The sequence below is a fragment of the Cyanistes caeruleus genome, chromosome 20 (assembly GCF_971803275.1).
Source record: "Cyanistes caeruleus chromosome 20, bCyaCae1.hap1.1, whole genome shotgun sequence".
NCBI classification, from domain to species: domain Eukaryota; kingdom Metazoa; phylum Chordata; class Aves; order Passeriformes; family Paridae; genus Cyanistes; species Cyanistes caeruleus.
This window is the reverse complement of record NC_141720.1, coordinates 6458468-6475068: the sequence shown is the minus strand read 5'-3', so window position 1 is coordinate 6475068 and position 16601 is coordinate 6458468. Positions and strand designations below refer to the sequence as shown.

Here is a 16601-nt window from a genome sequence, read left to right as displayed (position 1 = left end):
CTTTGAAGGGGGATCTATGCATTTTAAGTGTAATATTTTCTGTGTGTAACTCACAATTAATGCAGTGAGGTTTTTTCATCACTGACCAGATTTATGCCATTTCTTTCAAAACATGAGTCAGCATGTTTTCACTGAAAGTGTTCATAGATTAGGAACAGCATGTTGGACCACAGTACCACCAGCTGTTTGTTTTATTTCTCCTTGTGGTGTCATTGGCTTGGCATTAATTGTACAGCTTTCATCCCACTGACAGTAGGAATACAGGATTTTTTGTACCGTTGTTTTGACACTCACAGGTTTATAGATGTCACTGGTGTTCTCTAAGGAGAACATTTTTATTGATCAACTGCTCTGCTGAGGCCCTGTGTTATGTGTTTTCTAACACAAACCTAGTCAGGACAGCGAGGGATCAGGTGGGGAGGTCTTGCAGGCACACACAGGAAACTTATTGCAAACATTATGTTCCAGCCTGGCTCTTGTGAGGCTTATATAGAGAATTTTCATCTTGCAGGGTTAGCACAGCTTGGCTGCAGCCCCTCTGACTGATTGGGTTGTGGAGGGAATTCATGGAGCTGGAGAAAGCCAGTGGAGAGAGATTGCTCAGGATGTGTTTGAGAGAGAGAGCTGAGCCACCTTCCTAAAGGCTTAGCATCTTTAGAAACTAAACTTAGGCCAGTGATTCACACAATGAGTGGCAGAATTACTTGAGATTGGTGGTTTTTTTTGTGGCTGCACTTGAAAGGGAAAGCAAAGAGAACAATGACTCTGTTTGGTTTTACCTTGATTGATTCTGTTTGGTTTTACCTTGATAGCTAAAGATAATCATGTTTTCCTCTGTGAAGCTCCATGCAAAGAAAGTGATGGTACAAAGATTTATCCAGGGAGAGAATCTGCCCATTCACCACATCTTCTGAGAGGAATGGAACTTTTAAAAACATCTTTCCACCTTACTCAGCTGACAGAACTAATGTGGGGCATAAGAGGTTGCTTTCTATTGGGAAATTTGGCAAGGTTTGAGCTTTTTCCCTCATCCATACTGCTCATGTTGATGGACTGCAAGAGCTGGGTTGTCAGTATTTCTGCTGCACTCCTTAGACTCTCTAGAATTTTAGATCCATGCTGGCAAAGCTATTACTGATAATATTTGTGTGTGTGTGTGTTATTTTCTGACCCCTTTCTTTATTTGGCAGTGAAAACCATGTAATACTTATTCAAAACCACTGAATAATAATGTAGAAAAACTGTTGTGATTACTTGTTTTCCTAAAAACAGCTATATTCATGACCTTTATGCTTCTAGCTGAGGTTTTTTTTTTCTTATATGCCACATAATTCAGCATTATTTCTTTCTGCTGTTTCTTTTTCTTTATTCAAAGGCAGTGTCGATTTTGGAATTGGTAATTAAAAAAAATATGGAGAATGTACAGGTCAAATAACAGGAGGGAACTTGAATACCCAAGTCATTATTATTGTGGTGGAAAGTGTGAAAGTCTGTAGGCTTGGTATCATAGCTGAGAGAACTGCCAGCAAGGGAGGGAGATTTACATTTGGGAATGACCTTGAGCATTTCCTTTTCTCCAGATTCCTGAAGTCTGGAGAAGAAAGTGATGGCTTTGAAAGTGCTTCCTTGCTGCTGATTTTTCAGCATGGCCTGGGTCTCCAAGGAGCAGCTCACCTGGCATTAAAGCAGCTGCAAAATCTCTGTTTACAGGGTTCATGTAGGAAAGGAGGGAGGTTCCCAGCTGGAAGAGAGGGAGCAGTGACCACAGAGTACAGGCACCATGGAATGTCTCACTTTTACCCTTCATTCCACCCTTGATGTGATCAGGTGCAGTCCATGCCTGGATAGAAGGTTACTGCTATCAAGAACCAAAAATAGATGGCTTCTTAAAGAAACAAATTTACCATGTGAAGTTACTAATTACACTTTCATGATAGTCAGGAGGGCAAAAAAAGACCAGTGTTTGCATAAAGCATGATAGGCATATTTTAAGTCAGGTCTTGCTCTGCTGTGTCTTGCTTCCTCTTGCTTCATTCCCAAGCCACACTTCCTTTTCACTCTTTTTTTTTTTTTCTTTTCCCCTTTTTTTTTTTATTTTTTATTTTATTTTATCTGTGACATCTGCTTGGAGCTTGTCCCTCCTGTGATACCACACTACTTGCAGCTGTTCAGACCTCCAGCTCCGAGCTGTGCATGGGGTGCCCTGAGCATACGGCCTTTTTGATGTGTGATAAAACAGAACTGAGCCACTGGGGGTATGGAGAGGGAATGCAGCAGAATATCAATAAACCTGTTCTGAACAAAGCTGCAGCTCTGTGCTGGAATAGACATTTCACTGAAGTGTCAAGTAGATGGATAATATATTCTAATTAGGGACTGACTGATACCCTGCAACTCAGAGACCTTGGAAATCTGAGCTCCAAAATGCTCAGTTTTTGTACAGTGTGTTGATTTTTTCATTTGTTTAATGCCTTAAAATATATTTTCTGTAGGAAGCTATTTATTGAGCTTTTTTCCCTAAATAGTCAAAAGTTCTTGATATAAAATTGCTTATTGCCTGTTTTAAGGACCTTTGAAATTTGTATGTAAACCTATTGAAGTTTGCTGTGGATTGTTAGAAGTATGGATCATGGATTGTTAGAGTATTGTGTTTACTGCCTGTTGCACATTATGTGATTTGAGCCATAAGCAATAGTGACTTCAGCTTTTGTGGGGTGGTTTTTGTGGGTTTTTTTTCATTTTTTTTGTTATAGTTTCCAAAAACGTTGCACTCAGAGTGGAGAAAATAAACTAGATTTTTGGTCTGTGTAAATTGGCATTGATTTATTTGCCTCAGAGCTCAGATGCCATTTCTCCCTAGAAGATCTGGGTCTATATGTATATATATATATCTTGTACACAATATATTCCAAACTAGTGCTGAAGTTCCTGGCATAGCACTACAAACACTGTGCAGCTTTGCCTTCTGCAAGTCCCAAGGGATAAATTGATTTCTCAGCACCTGTGTGACCTTAGCCAGTGGTTCATTCTAATTTGGCAGAGCAAACACTGGGAGTGGCAAAAATGGCTTGCAGTTACTTGAGTCTTGTATTTTCTACGTCTGTCAGCAGGATGACATGTTCCTGAAACCAGGCTAATTAAGGAATTTTAAATAGTCTGCTCTATTTTCTTGTGTAATTGGAATGGCCTGTTCCATCCCACAGAAGTCCTGGAGATAGATTTCCCTGAAATACTTGGAGAACCTTTGGACCCCACACTGACAGAGCACCAGATTTATATGGGAGATGATAATGATTGCCAGCTAATGCAATATTAAAATATCTCCTTTATTTCAGCATGAAAATGGCTCCCAGATTTACTGTGGTATCACAAAGTTATTTTGAGGGATGGGATATAACAGCAAGAAGTTGTGTGCTCAGGCAACAAACAGATAAATTAGGGAGAGTTCAGAAGATTCAGGCTTGAGCCTGGGAAGTGGATTAGATTTCAAATACTGCATCAGACAAAAACTGAGTGAGGCTGCAGCTCTCCGATGGTATTTCACAGATCTGTAAATGTTTTTTTAAAGATGCTCAATCCAACACTTAGCTGGCTATAACAAGGACTTAAGGGAGCAAAAGGCTCTTTTTTCTTTTTTCTTTCTTTTGCTCTGTTGCTTCATTAGCTCTGGGAACGCTGGTTCCATTACTGTGAGTTTTCCTGTATAATTTAAGAAAATAATGAAAGCATGCATATTTTCCTCAGTATTCTTGGCATTAACTCTGTCTTTAGATTTGTTTAGCTCCTTTTTTTTAATATATATATACACAGTGTGGGTTGGTATCCTTTTGAATATTTCAAAACTGTAGAAATTGTTTTGGGTTGTTTTTATTCGAGATAGAAGTTGGTTTGTTTTTATTTTTAAGATTGAAACATGAAGAAAAAAATCATTGCTACAATCCATAAGTTCCCATTGCTGTGTGGCAGTGGAATCAGTGCATGCATTTCACAAAAATATCAGTGCTCCATGTTTGCTTTCTTCTCTCACAAGCATCCATGAGAAATACTGTGCTGTGGAAGGTTCAGAATGAGGTAATTTTTGTGTAAATAGCACCGAGATTTAGTATGAATTTTGGTTTTTTTTTCTCTTTCAGGATCAATAACTGTTTCATGTTTTTGTTCAATAGGGATGGATTTTGGAAGGCTTCCCTGAAAATCAGGAACAGGCATGGATGCTGCAATCATCTGGCATTTTTCCTAGGCATGTTGGTAAGCAGTACAAGGTTTGTATGTGATTTGCATCCAGGAGGAAAGACTAGAAGGGTTTGTCTCAAAAAATCCTCGGTAAATTCAATAGCAGTGCTGGAGACAGTCATCAGACAGCAGAATATTTGAGTAGGGTTGAAAGCCTGAGGTAACCTGGGAGACTTTAAGCCCTTCTTTTCACACCTGTTTCCTCTTCCACGTCAGAGTTCTGTAAATTCCAGACCCTACATCAAGTGTTTTTGAGCAGCTACAAGTAGATTTGCTCCTGACTTCCATCTCTAAAAATCAGCTTTTACCCTCAGACTAAACTAGTTCCTCATATACTAAACACAAATTTATGCTTGTGTTGAATTAGGGAATGTAAATTTTACCAAATGAAGTGGAAACATGATGATTTTAAGCTTGACCTTTCCGAGTGGGGGTGGATTCAGACTGGTTTTGGGTGGAATGTTTTACTGGCAAAGGGCTACTAGACAAGACCTTGACAACTGCCCTTGCCATACAGGAGAAGCCACTTGTCCCAAATTATAGTTAAAGGACCTACCTAGAATATAAAAAGTTACTGCAATTGTGTGGAAAGCAGTGTGAAATGATAAATGCAAAGCTTGCCAGTGAACAAAATTTATCCAACTTGATGAATTGTCACTTTGGATTTGATTTAGATGATATTCAACTGTTAAAGAAGAATTCAGAATCACTGCAGTAGAGTTACTGCAGGCAAAAATGTTTAATGTCTAGTACTTGCATGTATTTTTAATATACCTAATAACATCTGAAGTTGAGTTTTGCTCACAATTATACCTGTGCCACCAAGACCTGAATGAGAATCTTAAAGCTCAGTCTGTCTAGTTAATCAAAAAGAAGATTGAGAGGAGATGAGATTTACAGTGTTTGAGTACCTTAATAGGGAGAAAAGTGTCTGAAAAAGCCATATGATACAGAAAAGAAAGTCATAAAAAGAACTTGTTTGAAACCTGTAATCAAATGCACTGAAAATAATAATTAAATTACAGTGTTTAACTTCAAGGATGCTTACCCAAAAGCAGCCCAGGGAACTGACAGGTTCTTCCTCTTTTGATGCTTTCTAATCAAGTTTGAACACATCTCTATGAGATTATAAAAAAATCAGTTTCACTGGTCTCACCACCAAAATACCTGGGTGAAAAGTAATGGTTTGTGGTGCAGAAGAGAATCAGTCTTGAGTGCTCAGTGGGAACTTCTGTCTGAGCCTCCAGAGACAGTTTTTTATTGCTGGTGGTGATGGTTTTTTGGATAATGGGGACAGTTTGTGCCCATGGATACTGGATTCATGGATATTTTATCCCACTGTATTGTTTACTAGGTGAAGCAAAATTCTGATTAAAAGTGAAGTAAAATATTTGCAGGGAGAATGCTGGGGAATAAAAAAGAGGCAAATGTGCTTGGATACATCTGAACTGTTACAGGGAACAATAGCAAATTAACAATTGCAATTAGCAATAATAAATAGCAATAACAAAGCAAATAATTAACAAGAGCTACACTTTTGTATTTTTTTTTTCTTTTCTCCTTTTTTGTTGTCTAGTTATGCTCTATGCCCCAGACACTGTGCTGATTGAGAGGAGTGGTGGGAAAAGGCTCGATCCCCTCACACAAGGTGCAGTATGTTTGCTCCTGACCTCCACTGCAGACTGGAGTGTTGCTTAGTCTCAGAAACGTTGTTGATGGGGTTAAAATTTAAATGGGATCCCATTAAGAACTAGTAGGAATTTATACTTATAAATTTCAGTTGTTTGGAAATGGTATTTGTTGACATCGCATCATTTTCTGTGCCAATAAAATAAAAATAAAATAAAAAGCTCAGTATTGAGCCTGCAAACAGTGGACTATGGCAGTACAGAATATTTAAAGGTTAGATCTGTCCATATGAGTTTATAATTTTTCTGTGCATGTCTGCTAGGTCCTGCTTTGTTTTTGAGGTGCAGGGATGCTTTTAGGGTTAATAAAATCATTTCCATTAGATTAAATAAAAGCATTTCTATTAAAAAAAATAAACTGTCAGATAGACTCAGCTCCATGTTGTCTGCTAAGTTTTATCATCAATCATCCATCACGAGATAAAATCCTGACATTACTCAATAAAAATAAACAGGTTGGATGTTTTGAGGAGTGGAATTAAGAGGGGTATTCTTAACTAGAGACCTGTTAAATCCTGCTCTTTGTTGTTAACCATGTTCCCTGTAGAGGTTTTCCACACAACCTTTGACTGGCCAAGTGACCCCCTGGTACAGCAGAGGTTGGTGGAACCAGAAGATCTCTCTGAGCAGGAGGTGTCCAAGAAGCTGCTGGAATATCACAGAAACTTCCCAGAGATTTTCCACATCTACCAGAAAGTTCTGAAATCCATCAATGCAGACCAGCCCTCCGTGGATGTTCTCTCACAGGGTAAATATGTGCTTTGTGGCAAGTTGAGAAAGTCCTGTTTGAGGCGTAGTTCCTGGCTGTTAGAGTCAGTGTGTAGGATTAGGCAACACAGATGGCTCCCAGCTGAGTTGTGCTCTCTCTAGAACAGCACTTGGGCTGTTCCTGGTAATTATTTTACTGGAGTAAGTGCAGATAACTGGAAATTCTTAGCTCACAGTCCTGCCAAGGAAGAGCTGATTTAGTAGAGCAAATGTCACTGTCATTTCTGTGAGTCTCTGTTCTAAAAGGGAGCCCTGTGGCTCAATTGTTCATCTCCCAAAGGGCCAGTACCTTCCAAAGTCTGAGAACAAGGAGGAGTAGTTCAAAGCCAGGAATATTTCGTTGTTTAAAAGCTGTTTGTGCTGGGAGCTTTCCTGCTCAACAATTCTTGTTTGCCTTTGCTTGACTGTAATGCAATCTGACTTTTAATGTTGATCCTTCTAGAAGAGAATAAGGAAACTGCCAGAAAGACCAATTGATGATGTACTTTGTAGCTGTCAGTCTGAAGATAATCTCTTATATCCCAGTAATTTTGCATCTCAAAAAGGTCTTTTTTTTTAATAACAAGTGCTGCACTTTTAAGATAAACAAGTAGGAAGTTTATATTCTGAATTTACACATTAATTACCTCTAAATTACTTAATTAAATTTAAAAGTTCATATCATCATTCATAAAGAATTCATGCCTTGAATTGTAAATAAAAATGTGAGTGCCTGAATATTAATTATTATTAATTAATAATGTAGTGAGATAAATTGAAAACTGGAATGAAAAAATCCTCTCTAGATCTTTTTTCTGCAGTGCATCAAGCAGCCAGATTTTTTTTAAAGAATAATTAGATGTGGAGACTGTCTAGGGGATCATTACTCCTAATTAACTTGGTTATTTACTGCAAATTAAGCATCATTTGTAAGCAGGGTGCTTTGCCTGTAATGTTTGTGCTTTTCAATACACTGGGTTGTGGAAAATGTTCAGAATAACTGGAGCACTGTTTGTGTAGCTGATATTGAGGAAGCCATGCAGCAAACACTATTTTCTGGTAGGACTTTTCAGGATTTTTGTTTAGATTTTTATTGCCCCAGCTAGAGTTTGGTAAAAAGAGGAGATTGCTCATAAATATGAGCAGTATTGTGGGTTTTTTCACACAATTATAAAATTTTGTGAACTTGAATGCAGTTGCTGCTGCCTTAATGTGGGATGTGACACCCAATTCAGCTGGGCAGTGCAGGATTCCATTACTGCAGGGAGAGATGGATACAATCCCATGTGGTTGCAGTTTTAGTTTCTCAATACTTTAGGGCTTCTGGGTAGAAATTGGAGTTTGCTGGAGGTGCTTCTTTATTAGAAAAGATTTTCTAATCATACCAAAGCATCTAAGGGAGGGTTCTGTGAAAAGTGGTTAGTACAGAGCAATATGTTGACAATGGCACTTAAAATCCTGATCCTCAGGATGTTCCCCACCAATCATTTTGTGCTTTTTAAATACAGCTTATGACTCATACAAACAGTCCTGTTTAAGCTATTCCTTAGGCTAAAATACTTCTTTTATTACAAGGACACTTTAGAGAGTCTTTTATTGGAACTGAAGATCTCACAAAAACTGAGAGAAGCTGCAGCTGGTCTGGGCTCACCTTTAGTTGTATCCACTGCAATCCCAGAGGAATCAGAGCCTGTACAGATGTGTCCTTGCTGCTTCTGGCCAACCATGGCAGGTGGGATCAGTGCCAGAAAGTTTAGCCTTGGCATCTGACTGATCCCTGGAAAACTTGCATGGCTTGAACTGCTCCCTTCTCTGGTATTCTCAGCCATCAAATGGGCAAAGCTGTGTCCAAATAAAATCTCAATTTGTCCTTGCTGCCAAATCTGTGACATCTTTTGACTTCTTGGTGATCTCTCAGGTTCTCTTTTGGGATTGCAACAAAGTCCAGGTCTCTATAATGTGGCAACATTGATGATGCTTCACATGTCCCGTGGTCTTTCCAAACCTGCAGGTTGATCTGAAGGTGCTATTTCCTGCTTGAAGCAAAATGTAGGAGGATGATGTCCAGCAAATGAGAGGAATCAGGCAGAGAAGCTCAAATATTCTTTACAAGTTACACAAAAAGGATGGGTAAAAGAATAAAACATCCACACTCAATTCTGTGTTAGTGCTGAGCAGTGTCATGACACGCTGTGCTACAAGTCTATAATATTGTAATTAGGAGTCTTAATCACACACAGCTAGATAAATGTCGTTAATTTAACATCCCAAGGTTTTACACTTAAATATTTGTTCAGAAACTGCAGAAAGTATTAAATGTAATTACAGCCCTCTGTAATTTGCATGGCAAAATTGTAGCTATCAAGCAAAAATTACTTCTGCTAAAAACAACATGGTAAGAGAGCAATTATTAATTGAATCTGCTCTTTAAAATGGTTTGACAGGCACTGATGAAAGAAAGAGGAGTGTAATGATAGTGAGATTTCTAAAATGCCTCTCAGAGTAAATTGCTGACGGGACATTTTTATCAGTGTCCTGATTTTGGGTGCAGAGTCTGGATGTTTCAGTGATAAAATAAACCATGATCAACATGACAATGTTTTTTCTAAAGAAGAGAATAGTTAATCAATGTTTATATTTTTTTTTTTTTAAGAAATGGATTAAAACCTGTATTTTTTTTTCTTTCTTCCCTCTTGTAGTTCTTGCCTTTGTCCAAACCCAGCACCGATCTGCTGCCCCCTTTACACCCCGGATTCTCTTTTTTGGCCCCCCAGGCAGTGGGAAGAGCCTGCAGGCAGCACTAATAGCTCAGAAATATGATGTTGTCAACAGTAAGTTCTCAGTAAATATGCACTTTGCTCAATTCCTCCTTTCTCTCTTTTTGATCATTTATCTTTTGCTGTCTGTCTTTCTTACTTGCTTATAAAATGTCTCTCTTTGTCCATTGCTGTGGATGTCAAATTTTTGAGGGAAGTGAAAAGTATTTGAATGAAGAAGTGAAAACCAAGTATATATGCTGTGACAAACCAGCTCTAAGGTTTTTTTAGTCATCATTTCATCATTTTTTATGCCTTTTACATCTGTATTTTTCTATTGTTAGACTCCTGTAGTGCTCTGAATTCTTCTGTGGATCAGTGGATCGTGAGTAATGTCTGTAGTTTCAGCTGTCTGACCAAAATTGGGGCACTTTTAAAATAGAATTCACTCTGAACTTTAATGAAGTCTCAGGCTCTGCACATCTCAAGTAATATGTGAGAAAATGAAGGAATTAGTTAAAAGTGCATCATCTTTCTTTTGTAAAGGAAGTCCAAAAAATTCTGCATGAGACTTGTTCATGATAAGCATTTGAATGTTAAAATGTTCTGTATATAAAAGTGCAGCTTGCTGATAGGATCAAGGCAATATTTTCTGTGTTCTGCAGTGTCTTCTAACAGTGGAGTAACCATAAATTATTTTAAACAAATCTGTAAAATTTACTGATTAGTCACATCATCTTAGTTAAGCAAAAGGTAGGTTTGATAGAATATTTCTGCTGTCAGTTATTGTGCCATTGCTTTATTTGAAATATCATGTGAAAAACGAAGTATTTGTAGATTTATTCAAAGCTGTATTTTTATTAATTGTGTAATTGGCTTAAAGGAAACAAAACATGCTTGAATGCATTAAAAATTATTTTGTTCTTGTCCTTTTGAATGTTTTTTTTCAACTTAAAACTGCAGGTTTCATAGTGTTCCATCTAGGTCAAAATTTGCATTTTTTTTTTTTTTAAGTAACTACAATATCAGAGAGTTGCAGCTTTTTTATTAAAAATCCTTACCAGTGCTTTACCCATATGTTGAATTTTATTTTAAGTGTTCTGTAACCAAAATATTAGAAGAATTAAGTGTTTGATATAGAGTTGGACGACCATCATTTTTCAGAATAATATTCAGCATACATTTTATTTTTATTAGGTCATTTGGCTTGAAGGACAGGCTCAAAAATGTAAATCTATGTTCAAATAGCCTCATTAATTGGATTGAATTTAGGTGTGGACTTATTAGGTGTCTTAAATTAGGGTCTGTGCACTGAGTTTGTGTTATGTTTTTACACTATTTATTATGAATATGAATTTGCTTCTCCAGGACAACTGATAACTGTTAAAATTGTCACTTAAACATTGAACTTTATCAGCTTTGTCCCAGGAACACTCCTGGGGGGGTTCTCACTCCTGTTGGCCTGTGTGATTAATAATAGACTGATTAAAAGGCTCCATCTTCTCCCATCAAAGTCAGTGCCTGTTGGTGCTATTGATTCCAGAAGAAAGGAATCAATTTAGGATTATTAATTAAATAATCTCCAGGGGGACCTATAGCTAATATTTACCAAATTGGAGCTATAACCAGGATTTCTGCTGTTATGTGACCTCTCCATGTCTTGGTTCCCTCTGTGTAAAACTCCCTCACCTGGGGCAGCCTGTGCTGTCCAAGCTCAAAACAGGAATATTTCATGTACAGCTGTCCTGGCTCAAACCTGAAGTTTGCATCTCCTGGTGCTCTGTGTGTTTGAAATCAATGATAATAAGATTGCATTAGCACAGTTTTTTAAATGTAATCCTTACATGATCATTAAATGATCCAGGGAGGCCCTTCCTGAACTGAGCATTATTCTGCACCTCCAAGCGTGGTTCAGATACTGCTCAGCAGCCAGAACTTTATTCAGTAATTACAAGTTTATAAAAAGTGAAAGCCACTAGCAATCCCTTGAGTTGTTATTTCAGAAATATATTTGATTAATAACATTCTCTCAATTTTTAATATGTTCTTTGCCAAATATATTATTTTTTTCCCCCATTTTTCATTCCATATCCTCAGTCTTCTTCCTTTTCACTGTGCTTGGCCAAAAAAACCCCAAACCTAACAACAAACTCAAAAAACATACAACTTTTATTTTATTCAGTGACCTTATTCCAGTATGCAGCTTCTGGGTTGGATATTTTTTTTCTCTTTTCTTTGTTGCTTCCTTTTTAAAATTTAACCTTGTGTCTTTTTTGTTCTTCCTTCCTGTTAGTTTGCTGTGGGCAACTGCTAAAGGAAGCTGTTGCAGACAACACAAAACTTGGAGAACTCGTTAAGCCTTACATTGACAGTGGATGCCCAGGTAGGGCACCTTGTTGTCTCATTACACTGCAGTTACAAATTTGTAGCAAAAGCCAAATTGTGAGTGAATTTTTGTTGGACAGATTCTAATCAGAGTAGCCTGAAAGTTCATTAATTCAATTTATTCAATAGGATTTGTAGGATTTGTAGCACTGTGTAACAGTTGTTACATTTCTAAGGGTGTTTTTTATCCTCAAAGCAAATATTTACTGTTCTAGTGAAATTCAAATTTCTTATGCACATTCCAAAATCTGAATTCCATGTTTTAATCTCTAAATCTAAATAAGAATTCTGGTACCAGTTCAAACTGTTGCTAAAGCACAGTATTATGTATAACTACTTTCAAAGCAAAATAATATTGTCCTTCTTTTTATATTTGGATGTCAACTTTCAGAATGCTACCATAATTTCCTCTACTTTCATGTCAATATTTTAAACTTAAAATTTCTTTGTACTTAATTTCTATCAGCATTTTTGGTTGTGGGAGGCAACTGCCATGACAAATGTTGAGTATACTTTGCTTTTGGAAGGTTTTGCAGGGATTTCAGATAAATCATAAATACTGTGAGCTCCTGAGGGCAGCAGCTTAAACCTGTCTGCCTGTTACAGTTGTCCTGCTGTCTGTGTGTGGTGGGTATTAGAAATCAGAGAATATCTGTACTTAAAAAGGAGAAGTCTTGTTGCAGGAGGGTGGAAGAATGTTTCTTTTGCCAAATTGCAATGGCCTGGAAAAGGAACTTCCAGTGCTGTTTCTGTCAACAGCCCACTGGTTTCCAGTGGTACAAACACAAGGAGACAATCATGCTGAAGATGGGGAAATCTCAGTTAAGCTTCAGTATTAATGGAATTTTGAGCAAAGCCCCCCTGAGTAAAGAGAAATCATCCTTTATTTTTAGCAAAGAAATGTATTTGGTAAGGTGAAAAGCTTGAAAATCTCCTTTGTTTTTTGCATAATAGTTTAATTCTGAGGCTGAATTAGACAGAAGAGCCTTCAAAATTAACTGAGGTTCCCTTGATACCAGACCCAGAGATGCAGGACTTTTCCAGGCCTTTCCAAAAGATTTTTGGCAGCCTGCAGCTTTGGGGGTGCCATCCCTCTGTCAGGAACTTTATCAAGCCACAGGGTGGTGGATTTAAACTCTGAACTTCATCTCCAGTGAATGGATTGCATTTATTGCTAATGCAGCCACCCAGCTCAGTGCATTCATGGCAGCCACACTGCTGGGAGTAGGAGCTGCTTTGGGGCCCATGGGAATGGAAAACAGGAATCTCTGCACCCTACAGGAGAGAATTTAGATCCTCTGGAATGGGCACAGAGACCTAGGAGAGGATTTTCTGACTTAGAGATACCCAGAATGGGCATTTAACACAAAGGCAAGAGATCTCAGAGTATGTTGTGCAGCAGATCCGAGGTTTCCAGATGTGGGAATAATTCCTTCCTGGTTGATCTGAATGTGGCTGCTTTTGAGTGCAGTTTAACTCACACATAGAGATCCTTTAAGCTTTCATGGTATCCATTAATTTCAGAGTCTTATGTGTATATTGTAATTTCACTGTCTGCTCATCTCTGTGGAGAGGAGGATTGTAAATACCTCACTGTAAATATCAGTTATGGCTGAGATGGGAGTTTGGATGATCTGTTTATTCAAAGATAGCTCCTTTAAGAGCTTCCTTTACTAAAATGTTCTTTATATGTGTGTTTTATAAACTTCATCTTAACCATTAAAGTTCCTTAAAGGAGATGCATTCCCAGTAGAGTCAAATAATTGCACAGATCATAATTTTTAGCTAGTCCTAAAAATATGCACATCCTTAGTCTAAGGGAGCTGCTTTCATTTCAGGAAAATGAAATTGAAGCTGTAATTCCTTTCTTCCTCCAAATTAGAAATTATTTCAGATTTAGATTAACTTTTTAATACAGCATGCACAGATAAAGCTGTACAACACTTCTGAATGTTAATAGGGATCATAACTATATTTCTGTGCATTATGCTAAAAATTCTCCCTTAGATTTGCTGGTATGCACAAATATATTTTATTTGGTGGGACACAGCACAAAATTAAGGGTTGAATAAAGATTGATATCATCCAGCAAAACCAGAAATAATAAGTTTTGTCATTTTGCTAATCCTCCTCTCCCAGGAATAACAAAGAATGAATTTACATTAGTAAACACTAACAAGAATTCATTACTGCCCTCGCAAGAGGCTTGGAGAAAATGGAATAACACAGGGTACTGAAGAGGAAAGGTGGGAAAAGAATCTTTGCATCTCTGCTCTCTTGCTGCAGCCCAGGTTAAAACAGGGGAAAGATTCTCCTGCTATGATTGACTACAGTCAGTTTCCAGAAAATCTCACTTGCAAAGACTCGGTGTAGCCAATAGCAGACAGTGCTGTAAGTGGAAAAGCAATTAGAACTTCAACCTTTTCATTACATTTCTTCTTGTAAAGAGGTTTAGCTGTTCCTGTGGGTGGGGAATCATGCAAGTGACATTGGCACAGAACAGTGGGACAAAAGGAAAAACATTGTTCTCAAATCATTACTTGTTAAAATGAAAGCAGTGCCATGAAATCTTGAGGACATGCCTCATATATTCTTAAAATGCTCCCCTAGGGGACTGATCTCAGTGTATTTCTCCTCTTGTGGACACCACTGATTGTATACAATTAGTCATTTAAGATGTGCCAACAGGGCGTGTTGTGGTGCTGGAACAAGGCCCAAACCCCATTCAAAGCTGACTCATTATTGAGTTGTTGAGGCTGCCCACTGTCTGTTCTGCTCCGCTTCTGCTTGGCTAACCCACCTCTCTTCATGGCTTTAGGATTCATCAACATTCTTCCTGCTCTTCTTCCTGTACTGCTGCTTCATGTATACACCAGGTGTTTCAGGAACAGCCCAGACAATTCTGTTAATCACCCCAAAAGGCCACCCAGTATTCCCATTTTCTATATTTTCTAGTGTTTGCTGTCTCATAAAGACCTGCTTTTTTTCCAAATCCTCCATTTTGTATATGGTGATTTATTTTACCTAATGAAGGCAGCATAAATATTTTTGAGCCCATTAGTTTTTTAATTCCCAGGACATTGTAGTCTACAATAGGTGCATACTAGATATTGAAAAATGCATTTTTGATGATAAGTTCAGTAACCTGACATCTTTCTGCCTGTCCTAAACATAGAGTTGTGCTTTGGACAACAAATCTGAAATGCAGAGACTGTTCCTTTAGATTGTTGTGGTTTTACAGAGTACTGGGTAGTTACTATTAACTGTACTCTGGGCAGAAAATTACCAACATTGGAGTCTAAGACAAATCTTCTGGTCACTAACACCAGTTGGATTAACTCTTGGTCAAGAATGTTAAACTCAGCACACACCATTTGCTTGGGTAGCCTGGGAAGAAATGGAGTAAGAGGCCATGAAATGAGTGTAGTGGTCAGAAACCTCCCATAGGCAGCAAGACAAGTCCCATAAATTAATTAATTTGGTTTGATTCCTTCTGAAATGTTCTGAGGAGGCAGTTCCATAGGCTTGTCCCTCCCCTGGACAGATGATGTCTGTGTAAAAAGGTCCTTAATAGACCCCACAGGTCTGAAGGAGACCTTTAAACAGAATTCCTGTCCTCAGGTTGCTTCAATTCTGAGGAAGGCTGGACAGCCTGGACATGTCTCACTGAAAACATGAACAAACATTAATTTAAAGTTCCGTCTGCATGATCTTTGTTCATCATCTTAAAGATGTCTGTCAGAATTTGATACCCTGTGAGAACAAAAAAAAAAAAAAAAAAAGCATTTTTTATTTCCCCACCTAAAATGTCCTTGGTGTTTGCCCCTTGAGGTATTTGCATTGTATTAATGAAAGAACAAGCAGAAGCATTTTGGGGGCATCACAAAGATAGGGGAGATCATCAGTCAGTTGAAATCTGCATGTCATTCTGTCCAGTTTTTGTGGTGAAATAGCATGGAGTGATCACTGCTAATTAATATATCTGTTTGTGAGGCTGTAATAAATAGAGCCAAGTAAAGTCAGATGACAGGAAAGCAGCATGAATTAAAAAAACATTCCCAAACTAGTAAGATTCTGCTTTTCAGCTGGGAGAACTGCTATTAGTTTGGGTAATTGTTTTTTTTTCCCACCAAAATGAAGATTCAGGAGGTAAGAGAACTGATTCATGGAACACACATAACATTGCACTGTTTGCAGCCTGTTAGAGTGGAACACACACAATCTGTGTTTTTATCTTTTCCTTTTTCCATTTTTTTTAAGTTGTAATATCTGAAGCTGTCCCCAATGGCAGTCTGCATGTAGGGGGTAAAATCTGGAATTCCCTAATTTCTCCTGTTTTCTAATAAAAACTATTACTTGTACAAATACAGATTTCCCCTTATTTTAAATTGCAGTGGTTTTAAAAGGGTGCTTTTTTGGTGTAGCCTCTGAAAGTTGGGGTCCCCTGGTGATTGTGATCACAGTCTCACTGAAAACACTTTGTTCTGTTCGGTGCAGGTTGGGTTTTTTTTTGTTTGGTTTTTTTTTTTCCCCATCAAATTAATATTCTCATCACCGAGTGTGAAACACAGATTTGACAATAGAGCAGCTCCTCTTTGTTAAAAACTCGCCAAGAGTTTCCAAGTTGAAAGGCTGAGTAAATCTTGATATCTGAGGGGGTAAGCTCAGTGTTATTTCTTGTTTTTAAGAGTGCTGTACTGGCGAGCTGCAAGCTGTCTGAACATTGCAGAGACCCTTTGGGAGCTCCATTGGTTTTCAGCAAGCCTTTGCATGCAGTGTGTTTGTACTGGCT

General features: G+C 38.0%; 1 protein-coding gene across 2 annotated transcripts in view; it reads left to right on the top strand.

Moving 5' to 3' along the window:
- The window catches only part of AK8 (adenylate kinase 8), a 65699-nt gene that overhangs the window by 14167 nt on the left and 34931 nt on the right, over nucleotides 1-16601 (top strand). For both annotated transcript variants that reach the window (XR_015278199.1, XM_086858290.1), the window contains exons 6-10: nucleotides 4167-4248; nucleotides 5810-5881; nucleotides 6469-6669; nucleotides 9368-9499; nucleotides 11718-11807. Coding sequence is in view for 1 of the 2 variants with exons in the window: in XM_086858290.1 (XP_086714416.1) it covers nucleotides 4167-4248; nucleotides 5810-5881; nucleotides 6469-6669; nucleotides 9368-9499; nucleotides 11718-11807 (577 nt within the window). In the remaining variant the exon portion in view is untranslated. The remainder of the gene's footprint in view (nucleotides 1-4166; nucleotides 4249-5809; nucleotides 5882-6468; nucleotides 6670-9367; nucleotides 9500-11717; nucleotides 11808-16601) is intronic.